Below are 19,473 nucleotides of genomic sequence, written 5' to 3'. Positions count from 1 at the left end.
GGTGACGGACCATGCTCCATTCAAGTGGTTAAATAGTATGAAGGACTCCAATGCTAGATTGACCAGGTGGTATATGGCCCTCCAACCCTTCTCATTTGAGATTCAGCATAGGCCTGGAAAAGAGAATGCAAATGCGGACTTCTTTTCTAGAGAAGGGGTGGATGGTCGGGCTTCAGCCGTGCGTAGCCCCAGCCACACACTAACAGGGGAGGAATGTGACAGGGTGAATGAACGTCACACCAGCCATATACCTGGCAAACATATGTCTAAGTTTGCAGTGCAGCAGTGGCGAGGTTTACTTTCAGTGAAGAAGGGCTGCTTAATTAGTCTGACACCAGCTGCATTATCAAGGTGTTTAAAACCCCCAGGCTACACAAACATGTAAGCTAGCTGGTCAGGAGACAGGACTGAAAATACTGAAGAGATTACTGCTATAAGGTCTGTGTTGCAAAGTACATATGTGATGAACTGTCTGCGTCCTGCATGCAAAAGAGAAGCTACCTTGTTTTCTAAGCTGAAGAAAAGCTATTTTGTTTTGTCTGCTAAAAAGAAGCTATTTTGTTGTCTGCTGAAGAAGCTATTTTCTTTTTGTCTGCTGATGAGAAGCTATTTTGTTTTTGTGTGCTGTATGTTTTAATGCTCAATAAATAAGCCTTATCAAGGGAACCCGCGTGTGGTTGCATGTACCCTGCAACAGGCATACTTTCCCTTCATGTGTTAAACCAGGCACCTAAACACTTCACAACAGATTCAGTTTTTAAGTGAAGGGATAATCTGCACCCCCCGAACCCCCTCTAGATCTAGGATATGGTCCCTTCAGTCTTCAGAAGGCCTACTGTACTTCTTATATGGACCGTCTCTCCAGGGAGAGTTTGAAACCCAGAGACTTGAGAGAGTAAAATCCATGACGTTAGCTGCCCGTCAAGTGAATATGAAATGCTCTTCCGGAATCCCAAAGAAAGGGTTCCTCATGTGGCAGAACACTATCTTTTCCTCCAGATATTTTGGCTAGAATTTAATCTAAATTCTCACCAAATAGGAATTTAATAATAATAATTTCCCATGGAAAGATAGGTTTATCAGCAAACACAGATGATGGGTCGGGTGACCATGACTTGATTGAGCCACCATGATTTACAAGCTGCCACTGATAACTCATAAGACTGACCTCCAGGTCAGCAGTTTTATCAATTGGTGCACACACAAAAAAATCCACAGCTTCCTTTAGAACAAAAAAAAATAAAAAATTCTCAAACATCTCTGAATTTCCTATTTGGGTTCTAGATCCTGGATCCAGATCTTCACGGTTCTAGCCACACATGTAGATGCTACTGCCGTTCTAACCACATACCCCAGAGTTGAGTACTGGTTTTTAAGCAACCCGTACAAACTACTATCCATCAGATTCTTTAATGAAGTGAAGTGATGTCCTCAAGAGGTATGGTCATCCTCATGGCTATTCTTGCAATGGCTGCATCAATAATCTTGTGGGCATGATGCCTCTTCTAGAAATGGATGTATTTTGAAAAATGTTGCCAATTGAGAACCATTTTTTCTAGTGCCCCCCATTCATGCTTGATTAGATGTAAGAACGAATCGTAAAAACTGTAGGCTTCTCTCTCATGCAAAAAAAGCGATATCCTGGACTAATTTCTTCCATCATATCCTCAATATTGAGGGTAACATACAGTACATCCTCCTGATTATACCCGCTTTGATTCAATGCTAAAATCTTTAAAAGAGGTTTTAGCCCAATTCAACGACGTTTGCTTACAAGTGCTCTTCAAATCTTGTGACTCTGAAAGCTCAGGCTTGGCTACTTTGACTTGCTTTATTAACATGGCAGACTTTATCCATGAAAAGAAATCATAACATTTTAAAAAGATACATTTTGCGTGATCACTTTTCTTTATGTAATCAGCACATCATTTTTTTTAAATAGCCAGCGGGCAAATTCATTTCGCAATCTGCAAAAGCAACACGCTTACTTTTGGCTAAAACCTTTTCTAATCTTATCCATATCCAATTTAGGGTTCGGGAACAGAGCCTTTTCTTCTGCCATGCCTAACAGAGCCTCAGACGGCTATAGCCACAAACTGGTGAAGGCGAGCAGAATCAATCCTTACCTGGTATAGCACCAAAACGCTTAAATAAGCTCCGTCCCAAAGCTGGAGAGCGCCACGCTACTTCCAATGCTAACTGGCACAACTTCTGGCACATGGAAGGCAAATGAGCCCCCATGCGGGCGCGCCAGATACTGTCTGCAAACCCATAACTGCAAGGGCCTGCCGAAAACATCCATCTGCAGACCGAACAAAGACTAGGAGGCTCTTTAATCTCCCTAAAGATATCAACCAAGCTGCGTGAGCACGGTATAGGTGTCCCATAGGCACCCCGAGGCCTCAGCCAGGGTGGCGCCAAGCGGGCGGGCTCACGCTGGCCACGATTAAACACATTGCAGCAATGTGTGTGGCCAGTTTGAGCAAGCGCCTGCGTCCGCTCGGCGCTTAGAACAAGCAAATTTGAATTTGCCGCTCGCAAGCGTGCCACGTGAGCGGTTTGCCCGCACGGCCACGTGAGCGGTTTGCCCGCACGGCCACGTAGCGCCCGTCCGAGCAGGGCGAAGTGCATGAGTGCGCCCGTTCCCTGCCTGGCCGCAGTCTAAGGTGTAAAATGAAGAAAAATACGGAGTTTCTAGACCCTATCAGCTGTACAGCAAATACTGGAGGGAACGAGTGTCTGCGTGCGCATCTCAGATCTGCGAGTTTCCGATGGAGGGGTAGTCCCGTTTCCAGTATTTTTCTCCAACCGTTTATCTTGTATGCATACCCAGACACTTTTACCCAAAAATGTCAATGACTCTTACTATTGGTTGTCCTCCTCCTGCTTCACTAATAGCTGAAATAATACAACCTTATCATTTAGGTTGTGATTTTAAACCAAGCACCACTACCCAAGACACACACAGCATAGAATAAACTTAAGTGCATGTTTTATAGGCACAGTACTGTCTAGGCCCAGGGTGGGCAACCCTGTCGCCATTCGCCACTTGTGGCGAATTGGCAGTCAAACTGTGGCGAATTGAGTAACTTAGTTTTTTCCCAAGCGCAAGTCCCCCCTCCTCTGGCAAGTGCGAGCACTCCCCCGGCATGCGCTAGCACTCCCCCGGCATGCGCGAGCACGCCGCAGTTTGTGAATGAAGCAGGGGCCGAGCAGCAGTCAGAGGACACCTGTGGTGGAGCATGTAGTGAGCGCGCGCACCTGAGCACTCCATGTACCCCCAACCCGGAAGTGTTTCTTGTCTGCACTGATATACTTGATCCTGCACTGCAGCGCCACGCTCCTCTGATTCCTGGCTCTTCTCTGGCTGTCCTCCTCCTGCTTCACTAATAGCTGGTTGCTCTGCTTCAAGTTTACAGCAAAGGTGTGCATTTTAAAGTGTTCTGTAACAGTGCACTGATTTGTATTTTTGCATTTAGGTGTATTAATTCTCTTTCTAATGAATGAACATATAACCTGCTTGACTCACCATGGCGCTGTGTGTGTGTGTGAGACTGGCTGGGTGTGTGTGTGTGTGCAACTGGCTGGGTGTGTGTGTGTGTGACTGGCTGTGTGTGTGTGTGACTGGCTGGGTGTGTGTGTGTGTGACTGGCTGGGTGTGTGTGTGACTGGCTGGGTGTGTGTGACTGGCTGGGTGTGTGTGTGTGTGTGACTGGCTGGTTGTGTGTGTGTGTGTGTGGCTGGCTGGGTATGTGTGACTGACTGGCTTGGTGTGTGTGGCTGCGTGCGGGCAGCTGGCAATGGCTGCTTGTATCTTTGTTTTGTACCCAGTCACGTCCTGGCTGTGCCCCTGATCATGGATTTTGGAGGGAATGAGATGAGGGGTGGTGAAATGAGATGATGGGGGGGAGGGGGACTGAGAATATATAAATAACATACCACCCCACCGACTGTGTGTGTGTCTGGCTGTGTGCGTGTCTGGCTGTGTGTGTTTTCATCATTTGCGTCTGACGCAGTTGTAACGGAGTAGTCAAAGTGTTCATGTTTTCAATAAACTTGTTCAAACAATGTGTGTTTAAAATTTTCGCATGCGCAACATAATACCTCAATTCTTACATGGTGTGCCTATTTTCACTTTTAATTCGCCACACCTCTGGCTAAATTGAAAAATAGGTTGCCCACCCCTGGTCCAGGCTATCTAAATTGTAGCAGCAATAAAATGAAACCCTCACAAGTTAACACTTGTTTCATAATGTAATATGTCCTACTGTACAAATGCAGTCTAAAAAGCCAAACCTTAAAGACCAGTACTAAATATATTGTGAAGTCAGTGCTGGAGAAGATTTTAGTCATTAATTTGAGTGAAGCTGGCCTCTATTCTCCAATACTGGGAGCACCTTCATAGCATAGTGAGTAGGGGCAAAAGAGTGTATCCTATATACCTTGCTTAGGTTTGTGCCAATATGCCAAAGTGTTGCCCAAATAAGAAAGAATTTTAAACACACAATATTTTTGTAACATCTATTGTGATCAAATAAATATAAATATCATACAAATGAAATGCATCAATAGTTAAATTGCAATGATAAACACTCCTGTTTGTGTTTCTAACTATTTTCAAGCAATATACAAACAGGGTTGCAGAGAAGGTCTAAAATGTGCAATCCTTAAAGCAGTAAAAACATGTGAAATCTAGTAGTAGAGATCGTTTCTGTTTTTATTCAACCCTTAATGCCATTTTATTGAGTTTTAAAGCATTCTATGATTTCTATTGCAGGTTTTGACCCACCTCCAAGCAGTGCATGACCTTGGCATCACTTTCCTGTTTGTGATAATTTGATGCCAATGTTCCCAGCAGTTTGAGCTTTAAACTAATTATAGATAATGTTACCTTAGTAAATTAAGGATACATTGTAGATGCTAAGTTACACCGACTGAAACAACCAGTATGTTAGGCACGCAATCAGGATTTTTACAGATTTATAACAGGAGCACCAAACGATTGACAGTTGATGTCAGAATGTAGAATTATACATCGTCACATGTTAAACATATAATTTTTTTATTTTTAATTGGAAAGCTGATTTAATATTCAAACAAAAATGTACGTTTCAAATTAACCTCTTTATATAGTTATATATGCTCTGAACAGCATGTTACTCCAAAGATAACTGATTACTTTATATTAGAACAGACAGGCCAAAAAGGAAAACAAATTCAACATGAATGCATATGATTTAATGAGTCATGTGACTTGTTAAAGACAAATCTAAATAAATCAGAGATAAAAGTTTAATATCCTACTTTTCTGTCTTTCTAAAAGCTGTTTTGGAGGGATTGCACCTTCAACAGAAAATAAACATATTACTCATGTACTTATTTCTCTTTTTTCTTTTTAAAGGGTGTCATGGGAGACCAGGAATTTACACCTTTATACCTGGGATCATTCACTGAGCAAAACAAATTGTCATTTATTCCATAGAAACAGACGTACACACAGTGAATTACAACATATACAAGAAGAAAAAAAAATACCTACTGGGGATTTGGAGATTTGAAGGGGGGGGGGGGGGGGGGGAACACCTAGACTTTCCTAGCCTTTACAGTCCTTAAAATAAAGTTTGCAGTTGACCGGGACTTGTCCCGAAATGTCCTGGAACTGAAATCGGAATGAAGTTCCACACGCTACCGCTGGATAAGCTCCGCGAGCAAGTCCCAAACCGCCTGGAACTCATGTTGACATGTAGTTCCAGCCGCGACCGCTACGTACGATATGTAGAACTTGGGCGCAAAAAGTCGTGACTTAGAAAATATTTCAGCTCAAAATCCTTGAAGCAGGCTCGCTGCTATTTCTCACAGAGCATCTTTTGGTGATTTCGAATTTGCCGCTGCTGTCTTGGCGCTTAGAATTTCCTGAGCTGATTGGCTGCTAGGTTTCTTATAGGATTTCAGTCCCATTCACAGAATACCTCAACCAATCAGCACATGGGAGTATTTCCACCAGCCTACCAGCGGTTTGCCTACGGTATACCCTGAAGCTGGGCAGGCACGGATCTCAATTCTGCAAAGGGGCATGTGCCAACCTGACACCTCTGCCACTTAGCTTATTGAACCCCCCGCTGGGCCAGGCTCCTCAGAGTCTGGGGCCAGGCAAATGGTCGCCGGATAGCCCTTATTCATGCCAGGACATTGGTACTCAAGAATAACTCCAGTACTCCGCACGCCCAAACACGTGGCACCTCTGAGACTTTCAAGTCCGGGAACCTAGCAGACTTGGTGGCACCAGGCTTGGTGGGCATCTGGTCTCTCGGAACCAGAGACTTGGAAATTCCCCAGCTCATATACAGTGCATAAATATATCTACCTTTAATAACAATGTTAATAAAAATATTAAACAATTTCTTCTAAGTCTCTCGTTTACTAGGATTCACTGAAAAGACAAGCACATACAATCTCAGAGCTCCTAGACCTTCCAATAAGAAGTTTGTTAAAAAGTTGGTTCAAATAACGCTTAGTTCAAGTTTCAGGGTTGCTTCTATTTTCACTGAAGCTGGACTTAGAAATAATGTTACTCTCGCAACCTTATGGATGGTTGGAGACACTCCGAACACCTATACCAGGTTCTGGTGTTCTGGGCATATACAGGGGGGGGGGGGGGGGAGGCTGCCACTAAACTAGGGACCCCTGACTGTACCCTGCATCCACATATCCCTATGCCCCCATTTACCTTTCTGGTCTGTGTTGAAGCAGGGAATCCTGGCGGTGAGCTGCGTAACTATTTTCAAGGGAGGATTTTGACCTTAGGTCTGTGCCTACATGTCCCCGAGAATCTGACCTGATTCCCGGATACATTTTTGGGGCACAATTCGACAACGCTTTAACAGCAAAACGACCCTAGAAACTCATAGCCTGAGAATCTCCACTGGTTAGCACTCCTGGAAAAATAAAACACACATAAATCCTTTAATGTTGCACAAACATACATAACTTTACCTGCAAATTTATATAACCACTGGGTTCAAAAGCTGGCACTTTAAACCCTGAAATAGGCTCAGAGGTAACCAGCCGGGCATAATATCTTTATTGATGGCCTGGTTACCCTCTCACCGTCACAAAGGGAGGGTAGGAAAAAGATATATAGACTTAAAATAAAGCAAAGTAGGTACCTGAATTAACTGCACAGTTTCTCGCAGCAGAGAACGTGTGCCCGAACATGAACATTTGCACACCTGAAGACACATACGGCGGATGTTCTAACTCTGAAAACAAAAGTTGAATTTTAGTGCATTTATATCAGTTTTAAGTTAAGCTGGGTAAAAAGCCTAATATACACACACCTTTCCTTTCCAATACATTATTATTTAATTCCTTGAAGCTTACTTACACAGTAACCAATGGTTTTATCAAATTATATGCACATTTACACAGGAGCAAATCTACTGTTCAGATCCCGTGCAATCATCCCTGAAACAAGTCAAACATACCATTAGTCCCACGAAAGACTGCACCTTTGAGGCAGGCTATATTTCCAATGAAGAAAAAACGTAATCTAAACCTTTTTCATGTAAGGCGTGTTGGAAGGCATAAATTCTAAAGTTCTTTCAAAACAAAAGCCTAAGTTCAAAGCTCAAAACTATAGCCCAAGTTCTAAATTCTTTCAAAACTAAAGTCGTCTCACATTTTAATCTGGACTCTAAGGCCCGGGCCATAGAGGTGTGGGGAGAGAGGAGGCGCGCTAACGCTGAGGCTAGCCTGCTTCAGTCTGCGCGATTGCACGGACTTGCAGGCGAGCCAGCGTGCGTGAAGGGAGCCGGGGGGAGGTGGTTGGAGGCGGGGCAGGGACGTCGCTGGGCCAATCGCCCGCGACGCACTGATGTCAATGTCACGGCGCCGACGTCACGGCGTCGTGACGTTGACGCTGCTGTGCTGTGCTGTGATTGGAGGTTTTCAGCCGACAGCGCGCGCTGAAAAACAGCTTGGCGCTCGGCTGAAACCTCCAACTCGTCAGCACGCCTGCGGACGCTCGCGTGAGCCCCCTCTCAAGGCATCCTCATTGAGGATGCAGTGGCTCAGCGTGGAGCGTCCGCACGCCTCAAAACGGCCTGTCCGTCTATGGACTCGGCCTATATTTGTAACCATGTATTTGTCATTATAACTCTATGCCCAGGACATACTTGAAAACGAGCGATAACTCAAATGTATTATTTCCTGGTAAAACATTTTATAAATAAATAAATACATAAACAAGTTAATCAATGCAAATTATAGCAAGCAAGACGTCATGGTTTTTCTGTGTCGGCTGCAATTTTCAGTGTTCTACATATCTCCGCTGTCCAACTGCCATTGCCATTTAATACTGACTGTTATAGGGACTACAACTGAACCCTGTTATTACGTGGTGCTCAGGGTACACATAATGAGACCGCGCTATAACCAGTATCGAGAAAAAAAAATGGCCGCCGCAATCAGGGGTTCCACCTCCCTCCTGCTGTCCCTGTTTGTCTCTCCACCCGTCAGAGAGCTGCAGGCACTGCTAGTAGTAAGGGGAGTGTGCATGTAACATAGTAGATGATGAGGTTGAAAAAAGACATACGTCCATTAAGTTCAACCTATGCTAAATTTAGACAACAGATACTTTATCCTATATCTTTACTTACAGTATATTGATCCAGAGGAAGGCAAACAAAAAAACCCAGTGTGATATCATCCAATGATATCTCATAAGGGGAAAAATAAATACCTTCCTGACTCCAAGAATTGGAAATCGGATTAATCCCTGGATCAACATCCTTCCCATGTATACTTATTTGGTATATCCCTGTATACCTTTCCTTACTAAAATTATGTCCAACCTTTTTTTGAACAAAATCTATGTATCTGCCATCACAGTCTCCATGGGTAATGAATTCCACATATTAACTGCCCTTACTGTAAAGAACCCTTTCCTTAGTTGCTGGTGAAATCTCCTTTCCTCCAACCTTAAGGGATGGCCTGAGTCCTTTGTACTGCCCGTGGGATCAATAGTTCTTTTGAAAGCTCCTTGTCTTGTCCCTGAATATATTTGTATATAGTTATCATATCCCCTCTTAGACGCCTCTTTTCTAATGTAACAGTCTAATTTAGCTAGCCTCTTCTCATAAGTTAGATTGTCCATTCCCTTTATTAATTTGGTGGCTCTTCTCTGCACTCTCTCTAGTTCCATAAGGTCTTTTTTTAGGATTGGTGCCCAAAATTGTACTCCATATTCAAGGTGTGGTCTTACTAATGCTTTGCAAAGTGGCCTAATTATGTTTACTTCCCTTCCATCCATTGCCCCTTTAATACAAGATAAGATATTGTTTGCCTTTGCAGCTACTGCATGACTTTGGGCACTATTGCTAAGCCTGCTTTCTACAAGCACTCTTAAATCCTTCTCCATCAAGGATTCCCCCAATTTATCCCCATATCATTTTTAAGTCACCTTTTTATTCTTGCATCCCAAATGCATAACCTTAATTTTATCTGTATTAAACCTCATCTGCCATTTACTGTACCTGCCCACGTTTCCAGTCTCTCCAAATCCTTCTGGAGAGAAATTACATCCTGCTGTTATTCTACTACCTTACACAATTTAGTATCATCAGCAAAGATGGAGTCTTTGCTCTCGATGCCAACCTCAAGGTAATTAATAAACAAGATAAAAAGCAGGGGTCCCAGTACCGATCCTCGAGGTAATCCACTCACAACTTTAGCCCAACCTGAAAAAGTTCCATTTACGACAACCCTCTGTTGTCTGTCCTTTAACCAGTTTTCAATCCAGGTGCATATATTATTACTGAGTCTAATTTTCTTTATTTTGTACACCAACTTCATGTGGAACCGTATCAAAAGCCTTTGCAAAATCTAAGTAGGCCACATCAACTGCATTACCCTGGTCTAAATTCCTACTTACCTCCTCAAAGAATCAAATAAGGTTAGTTTGGCATGATCTATCCTTCATAAATCCATGCTGACTATTACTAATAATTATGTTTCCATTAGGTATTCCTGAATATTATCCCGTATTAAACCTTCAAGTAGTTTCCCCACTATTGAAGTCAGACTTACAGGTCTGTAATTCCCCGGTTGTAATCTAGCTCCTTTTTATATATAGGCACAACATCTGCTTTACGCCAATCTTGTGGTACTGAGCCTGTGGAAATGGAGTCCTTGAATATTAAATATCATGGTTTGGCTATTACTGAGCTTAACTCCTTGAGAACTCTTGGATGTATGCCGTCGGGGCCAGGTGCTTTATATACTTTAATTTATTCAAGCCGCTTATGAACTTCTTCCTCAGTTAACCAATTGTTCATTAATATGGAGGTTGTGGCTTCCTCCTGAGGCACTACTATTGAACTTGATTCTTCCCCTGGTAAACACAGAAGCAAAGAATTTGTTTAATACCTCTGCTTTTTCCTTATCTCCAATAATCTGCCTACCCATCTCACACTGAAAAGGTCCTATATTTTCTTTTCTCATTTTTTTGTTGTTAAGGTACTTAAAGAACTTTTATGGGTTGACCTTACTTTCTTTTGCAATCCTTTTTTCATTATCCATTTTTGCTAATTTCATTGCCCTTTTGCAATTTTTGTTACATCTATATATATATATAAAATTGAATTTTGTGAGGTTGGTGCTAGATGTGGTGAATCTGATCCCAACTGCCACTCTGTTCTCCTCCACACGCACAAGCACCCGGCCACTGTCCTCTTCACCCAGCTCACCTCCCCGCCGGCTCCCCCCCCCATCACCTCCCCCACCCATCACCCCCCCCAGCTCACCTCCCCGCCGGCTCCCCCCCCATCACCTCCCAGCCGGCTCCTCCCCCCCATCACCCCCCCACCTCACCGCCGGCTCTCCCCCCCCCACCCATCACCCCCCCACCTCACCGCCGGCATTCACCACCCCCCAACCCATCACCCCCCCATCTCACTTCAGGGAATCCACCAGGCTCAACCGAGCCCCGGCCAGCAGCAGCATGCAGGTAGTGTCGCCGCCGACACAGCTCTGTTGCGGGGGGGGGGGGAACCGCTGTCACCTCCAGCCGCCTCTCCCCCACCATACCGTTTCTCAGCAGCGCCTCACCTCCCCACCCGCCGCCGACACAGCTCCGCGTGGGGGAGGGGGAACCACCGCCGCCGACACCCGCCTCTGCCCCACCACCCACACCTTCTCTCAGCAGCGCCTCACCTCCTTCCCACCCGCTGCCGACAGAGATGCGGGGGGTGGGGGGGAACGGGGAAGGACAACACCACTGCAACCGCCACTGAGCCCACCACCACCCCACCCCCCACTCAGCAGCCAGCGCCAGTCAGCAGGGGGGGGGGGGAGTCAGGAAAAGGGGGGTGGGGAGGGAGTCAGGAGAGAAGGGGGGGAAGCCCACACATAAATACAAACTGACTGACTGACACACTCACTGACTGACACACTCACTGACTCACTGACTGACACACTCACTGACTCACTGACTGACTCACTGACTGACTGACTGACACACGCTCACTGACTGACTGACACACGCTCACTGACTGACTGACACACGCTCACTGACTGACTGACACACGCTCACTGACTGACTGACACACGCTCACTGACTGACTGACACACGCTCACTGACTGACTGACACACGCTCACTGACTGACTGACACACGCTCACTGACTGACTGACACACGCTCACTGACTGACTGACACACGCTCACTGACTGACTGACACACGCTCACTGACTGACTGACACACGGTCACTGACTGACTGACACACGGTCACTGACTGACTGACACACGCTCACTGACTGACTGACACACGCTCACTGACTGACTGACACACGCTCACTGACTGACTGACACACGCTCACTGACTGACTGACACACGCTCACTGACTGACACACGCTCACTGACTGACACACGCTCACTGACTGACACACGCTCACTGACTGACACACGCTCACTGACTGACACACTCACTGACTGACACACACTCACTGACTGACACACACTCACTGACTGACACACACTCACTGACTGACACACACTCACTGACTGACACACACTCACTGACTGACACACACTCACTGACTGACACACACTCACTGACTGACACACACTCACTGACTGACACACACTCACTGACTGACTCACACTCACTGACTGACTCACACTCACTGACTGACTCACACACACTCACGGACTGACTAACACTTCCCCCCTATGTCAGCTCAGCTGCCAAACACACCGGGGGCACTGAGTTGTGAACGGGGGGAGGGGGAATGTTTTTCAAAAACGACTTTTTAAGCAGGTTTACGGTCTTCTGCAGCTATTGTATTGTATGTCTTTATTTATATAGCGCCATAAATGTACATAGCGCTTCACAGTAGTAATACATATCATATAAATAACAGCTTCTTTGACTGTACAAGATCTCTATCAACATACATCAAACTGCACACCAACATGTATCGATATTTTCACAAAATGTATAAATGTAATGGACAAGTACTAGCATCTTAAAATAATTGTTAAACTTAAAACTTCAATGTAAACAAATGGTTTCGGAGGTTTTTACAATGTTTGGCAAATGATCTCATCACCAAGACATTTAATCAAAATTGTTAGCTTGGCTTTGTTCACAAAGTAAATACAGGCAGTCCTCGGTTATCCAATGGAATCCGTTCTGGAAGTAGCGTTGGATAGTGCCATTGTAAAGTGAGTCCCATGTTAGGCTGAGTTCATGGTCAGCGTTTATCCGCTGATGCGCGATGACATTTGCCAGTGAGCCCCTGCAGCTGCAATGAGCGGCTTTAGCAGGGTCTCACGCAAACTTCCGCAGGCGTGCGGAAGCGTAGCAGACAATCATTTTTTAGTTTGAGCGCTCACAGGAGTGCAGGGCCGGTCACGTGAGCGGTTCGCCCAATGAGGCGATGTCACTGGCCCGCCACCCGACGGCACACGAACTAAGGCCAGGCCAGGCAAAGCACCCGCTTTCCCTCAGCCTACGCGCACCTACGCACGGCTGAAGTCTGTAAGGACTCAGCCTTAATCAGTGGATAACGCATTCAGGCGTTGGGTAACGCATTCCGGTGTCAAAAAACAGCCATTAGGGTTGCATTGTAAAGCGTTGGATATGCCATTCGTTGTAAAGTGAAACGTTAGATAACGAGGACTACCTGTATGGTGATATTTGTCAAACTTTAATCCTGTGTCTCAGACAAGGTATTCACATTGTTTTTTCACAAGATAGATGCAATTAAAGCAACGGTCTTATTTCTAAGAATAGAATTACACCACATTTGTTTTTTATTTTTAACCTGCCAAGTTGAAGTGCCCCATTAAAATAAAGTACAGCATCCAAAACTTGCACTTTTAATGATTTCCACACCCTCCCCTCCCGTGAAAGAAATTAAGACATTGGAAATACAAACATTATCTTTTTGACTAATCTTTAGTCACATATCAGAAGAGATGACATTTTTCCACAAGCCAAAACAGACATTGCCATTTGTGCTCAACTAATATAGTCTTTGTAAAGAAACCTGTTTGTGACTATAATATAATGGACACAATCACTCTTAGGGCAAATATGCTTTATAGGAAGTTCATACTGTATATCCGATACCGACATCTTAGGCCCCAGTTTCCCCCATTTTGGTCCTAGCAAATTTAACTTGTGCAATGAAAAACATAACCAGGACAACAGATTCAATCTTTAGTGCATACTGTAACTGTACCGCACTGAGCAAGCCCCCACACTCCTATAGCCACTCCCCAAACTACCCACTAATCCAGTGAGCAAAATGTACACAAAAAGGGCAAATTCATCAAGCTACAATGGCCGACACCAGTTTAACTCTAGGTCAATGGTTTTCAATCTACCAGTTAAGGCCTTGAGATTACCAGAGAATATCCTACGCAAATGAAAGTCACAGCTGTGTGAAATGCAAGATTAATTCCTAAAACTGCTTGCAATCCACCGAGATAAAATATTAAATTTAAAAAAAAAAAAAAAATAGTAAAAGGGTTATAATTTTTGAAACGTGTAAAACAACATGACTGAATTGGAAAAATCAATGGTCAAAATAAGGACAACCCAAAAACTATATATAACTATATATAACTATATATAACTATATATAACTATATATAACTATATATAACTATATATAACTATATATAACTATATATAACTATATATAACTATATATAACTATATATAACTATATATAACTATATATAACTATATATAACTATATATAACTATATATAACTATATATATATATACTGAGTTAAGTTATGGTGAGTAAAAAAAGTGACAAAAACCCTCCACAGGAAAGCAAATATGCAAATATAGCTGTATGCTCATCTGCATGTCTTAGGCAGGTCTGCAACCCCGCCTTTCCCCATTATCACCCAGCATACAGCACTTCCACTGCAGCAAGGGATTCTGGGAAATGACATGCAAATGAGCACACAGTGTCACTTTTTGCCTCAATAACCATTTTTAACAAGCCAGGGTTAAGGTGCATACCCAGAAAACCACCCACAGACAGCTGTTTCGACCTTGATGGGTCTCATCAGTGTGGGGTTGATTTTACTGGGAATGCAAGAGAGGCTTATGGGATAGGTGATAATGGGGAAAGGCGGTGTTGCAGACCTGCCTAAGACATGCAGATGAGCATACAGCTATATTTGCATATTTGCTTTCCTGTGGAGGGTTTTTGTCACTTTTTTTACTCACCATAACTTAACTCAGTATTATGGTTTGGCCTATCCCATAAGCCTCTCTTGCATTCCCAGTAAAATCAACCCCACACTGATGAGACCCATCAAGGTCGAAACAGCGGTCTGTGGGTGGTTTTCTGGGTATGCACCTTAACCCTGGCTGTGCTCAAAGCTGTGACCATGCAGCAAGCTTAAGCCTATAGGGAACCATGTTAAAAATGGTTATTGAGGCAAAAAGTGACACTGTGTGCTCATTTGCATGTCATTTCCCAGAATCCCTTGCTGCAGTGGAAGTGCTGTATGCTGGGTGATAATGGGGAAAGGCGGGGTTGCAGACCTGCCTAAGACATGCAGATGAGCATACAGCTATATTTGCATATATATATATATATATATATATATATATATATATATATATATATATATATATATATATATATATATATATATACACATACAGTGTTCGACAAACCTATACATTTGCACGCCCCGGGCGAGTGGATTTAACATCGTGGCGAGCTCTAATTGGCCCAAGCAGCACACGTTTGGTACTAGGTGGCGAGTAGATTTTTTTGGTTGGGCGAGTAGATTTTTTGGTGATTTGTCGACCACTCTATATATATTTCTCAAACCGTTGTATACCTGTCTGTTTGTCCAGTGTCTCCCTGTCCCTAGGGGCAATCACATTGGACCTTTGGCCCGTCACTCCGCCTCAGGCCAATGAGATGGCTCCCTTGGCCCGCCCGCCCCCGCACACCTCTCATTGGCCTGAGGCGGAGTGACGGGCCAAAGGACACACACACACACACACACACAGTCCCTCTGTCCCCCCCCCAATCACGTGCGCCGCCCTGTACTGGCTCCCGGACGGAGGGGAAGCACGGAGGGGAAGCGCGGCGCGGCCCTCCTGCCACAGCCGTCAACTTCAGGCTCCTCCCCCCTCGCTCTCAACCGGCTCCCGGACGGAGGGGAAGCGCGGCACGGCCCTCCTAACCCAGCCGCCAACGCTCACTTCCCTCCCCGGCGCTCCCTTACCTCCCCGGCCGCTGGGGGGCCAAGCAGCCTCCTCGGATCTGCTCCAGTCCCACTCTCCACCACCTCTCACTCCCGTCGTGTGTGTGGAGAGGGACATTTTACTCCTGCCAACAATTTGTGCCTTACTTTCACCCCTACCCCTGCCCTTTACCCCCCCTACCCGCCCTTTACCCCCCCTACCCTTCACCCCCCACACCCCCTGCCCTTCACCCCCCACGCCCCCTGCCCTTCACCCCTACCCTTTACCCCCCCTACCCCTGCCCTTTACCCCCACATCCCCTGCACTTCACCCCCCACACCCCTGCACTTCACCCCCCACATCCCCTGCCCTTCACCCCTACCCTTTACCCCCCTACCCTTCACCCCCCACACCCCCTCCCCTTCACCCCCACACCCCTCCCCTTCACCCCTCCCCTTCGCCCCCTGCCCCCTCCTCCCCCCTCCCTTTGCCCCCCACCTCCCTCCCTTTGCCCCCCGCCCCCTCCCCTTGGCCCCCCTCTCTTCTCCCCCCTCCCTTCGCCCGCCCCTTTTGCCCCCCGCCCCTAATGCCCCTTCCCCCCTTCGACCCCCTCTCCCCTCCCTTCGCCCCCTCTCTTCGCCCCCCTCCCCGCCCCCCCCTTTGCCCCCCGCCCCTAATGCCCCTTCCCCCCTTCGACCCCCTCTCCCTTCCCTTCGCCCCCCTCCCCGCCCCCTCCCTTCGACCCCCCCCTTTGCCCCCTTCGACCCCCCCCTTCAACCCCAAGTGGGTTCACTAAAAAGGTATCAACCTACAAGAAAACTAAACTGAGGGTAGAAAACATTCACTGTAAATAAAATAGTATATTTCTTAGGAAGGTGTAAGGATGCCATAACAAATTCCAATATGATTTGCAGCTACAAACTTATGTATACTGTACATGTCCAGGAAATTTTAATTGCTATCTTTTAAAGCAACATTGGAATGCTTCATTGATGTACAGTTTTGAAAGCCCTCTACACTATTACAAGTCTCCTTAGCAGTATAGCTCTGCATGTCTTAAAGGTGTCAATCGTTTAACAAGGTTTCACAGCCTTTAATGATTCTACAAACCAATGTATTTTAATGCGATAGAGTTGCAAAATGTTGTTAATGTTTAACGAAATTACAAGGTTTAGAAATACAGGAAATAGATTTCACAACATTTTTATGGCCCCATGTGAACTACAGTAGTTGCTCAAAGTTTACTGCCAAATAAAACGTCCAGTGAAGCTGCACAAGAGTAGGACAATAAAATACATACATAAATAATGTTTAAAAAAAAAAAAAAAATAGATTACAGAAGCAAGTCTCAATAAAAAAGGAAAGTGAAAAATGCACTTGAGTGCTTAATCAATTTGGCACAAAAATATGATTGTGTGTTCAGAAATCAATGTTCTCAGAGATCTTCAAAGCATATTCCTCAGAGGAAAGGGGGAAAAAAAAGGAAAAATATTAGCTTTGAAACTTAGTTGTACTCACAATGTAACAAACATGCAATAGCTTTCCAAGCACCAATCCTAAGAAAAGACATTATGGAACTAGAGAGAGTGCAGAGAAGAGACACCAAATTAATAAAGGGGATGGACATTCTAACTTATGAGGAGAGGCTAGCTAAATTAGATTTATTTACATTAGAAAAGAGGCGTCTAAGAGGGGATATGATAACTATATACAAATATATTCAGGGACAATAAAAGGAGCTTTCAAAAGAACTATTCATCCCACGGGCAGTACAAAGGACTCGGGGCCATCCCTTAAGGTTGGAGGAAAGGAAATTTCACCAGCAGCAAAGGAAAGGGTTCTTTACAGTAAGGGCAGTTAAAATGTGGAATTCATTACCCATGGAGACTGTGATGGCAGATACAATAGATTTGTTAAAAAAAAAGGTTGGACATCTTTTTAGATGGGAAAGGTATACAGGGATATATACCAAATAAGTATACTGTACATGGGAAGGATGTTGATCCAGGGATTAATCCGATTGCCAATTCTTGGAGTCAGGAAGGAATTCATTTTTCCCCTTAATGGGATTTTTTGTTTGCCTTCCTCTGGATCAATAAGTAAGTATAGATATAGGGTAAAGTATCTGTTGTCTAAATTTACAATAGGTTGAACTTGATGGACGTATGTCTTTTTTCAACCTCATCTACTATGAAACTATGAAGTGTGGTGGGGGAGACAGGACTGTAACAGTGCAGTCTCCTGGTGCAGTACTGCTTCTTCAGGGGTTGCGTCGGTACGAGCCTTATAGGCCCCATGTTTACCCCATTACTACTTAAATATTTAATTTAAGATTGAAATAATTAAATACAGCTCAACCCCGTTACAACGCGAATTCGCTTATAACGCGATACAAGGGTGGCTCCCAAGTTTTGTATTTATGAATACTTTACAACACTATTATTAGTATCTTAAATACTTTATTGTAAAATGCATACAATTGTACATTATTTCTAACTAGCTGAGAGACCCGGCGTTGCCCGTGAGTTAAATTTCCCGCCCCCTCCTCTCACCCTATTTCTGTGCTCCCCCTTTTTCTCTGTTCCCCCCCCCCCCCCCCAGAGGGAGGGAGACAGTGTGGACAGGAGGGGGGGGGGGACGGGACAGTGGACAGGAGGGGGGGGGGACAGTGGACAGGAGGGAGGGGGGGGCAGTGGACAGGAGAGAGGGGGGCAGTGGACAGGAGGGGGCGGGCAGTGGACAGGAGGGGGGGGCAGTGGACAGGAGGGGGGGACAGTGGACAGGAGGGGGGGCAGTGGACGGGGGGGACAGTGGACAGGAGGGGGGGCAGTGGACAGGAAGGGGGGTCAGTGGACAGGAGGGGGGGACAGTGGAGAGAAGGGGGGGACACAGTGGACAGGAGGGGGGGTAGTGGACAGGAGGGGGGGGCAGTGGACAGGAGGGGGACAGACAGTGGACAGGAGGGGGACAGACAGTGGACAGGAGGGGGGGGTTGCTTAAAATATTCCGGGTCACTCCCCCTGTATGTTTTCCCGGTCCCCCCTCCTCTCTCCGCTCCTCCCACCCCCAAGCGCAGCTCCGGTCCCCACCCTACAGTGTCACACACACACACACACACGTCACCTCTCCTTCCGGGCGCCGCGAGGGAGGGAGTCCTTCCGGGCGCCGCCATCTTAGGCACTCAGCGCCAGCTGCCTGCCCCCCCGCGAGGGAGGTGAGTGAGTGCCGGGGAGGTAGGTGACTGAGCACCGGGGAGGGAGATGATGAGAGAGGGAGATGATGAGAGAGGGAGATGATGAGAGAGGGAGATGATGAGAGAGGGAGATGATGAGAGAGGGAGATGATGAGAGAGGGAGATGATGAGAGAGGTAGGTGACTGAGCACCGGGGAGGGAGATGATGAGAGAGGGAGATGATGAGAGAGAGAGACTGGCTGACTCAGTGGCAGCTGGGTGACGTCAGAGCCACCAATCTGATTGGCCAGAGACTGAGGACCAATCAGATTCACCGCAGCTAGTACCAACCTTTCGATTTTATATATTAAGATGTGATCCGCTTATAGCGCAATGTGATTCTTTGGACCCCAAGCACAGCGTTATAAGGGGGTTGAGCTGTAATAGTAATCTGCACAATGAATCTTTCTACATATAAAACATATTAATATAAATTAGTCACAAAAAAAAAGAAGTCTCAAAATAAGCACTCAAAATATCCCTGAAAAATAATCACTTTAATGCATTCA

General features: G+C 45.5%; 1 protein-coding gene across 7 annotated transcripts in view; it reads right to left on the bottom strand.

Annotated features, from left to right (window-relative positions):
* FAM168B (family with sequence similarity 168 member B) overlaps positions 1 to 19,473 on the bottom strand; it is a 143,857-nt gene that overhangs the window by 35,380 nt on the left and 89,004 nt on the right. For 4 of the 7 annotated variants that reach the window (XM_075569474.1, XM_075569471.1, XM_075569473.1 and 1 more), the window contains exon 3: positions 7,167 to 7,259. The exons of 2 other annotated variants lie outside the window; for them this stretch is intronic. In XM_075569474.1, the coding sequence (XP_075425589.1) occupies positions 7,167 to 7,259 (93 nt within the window). Of the gene's footprint in view, positions 1 to 7,166; positions 7,260 to 19,473 lie in introns of those variants that run through there. One more of the 7 variants, XR_012787910.1, reaches the window with a different exon arrangement.

The sequence above is a fragment of the Ascaphus truei genome, chromosome 14, assembly GCF_040206685.1.
Source record: "Ascaphus truei isolate aAscTru1 chromosome 14, aAscTru1.hap1, whole genome shotgun sequence".
Classification (NCBI taxonomy): Eukaryota; Metazoa; Chordata; class Amphibia; order Anura; family Ascaphidae; genus Ascaphus; species Ascaphus truei.
This window is presented reverse-complemented; position numbering and strand designations above follow the sequence as displayed.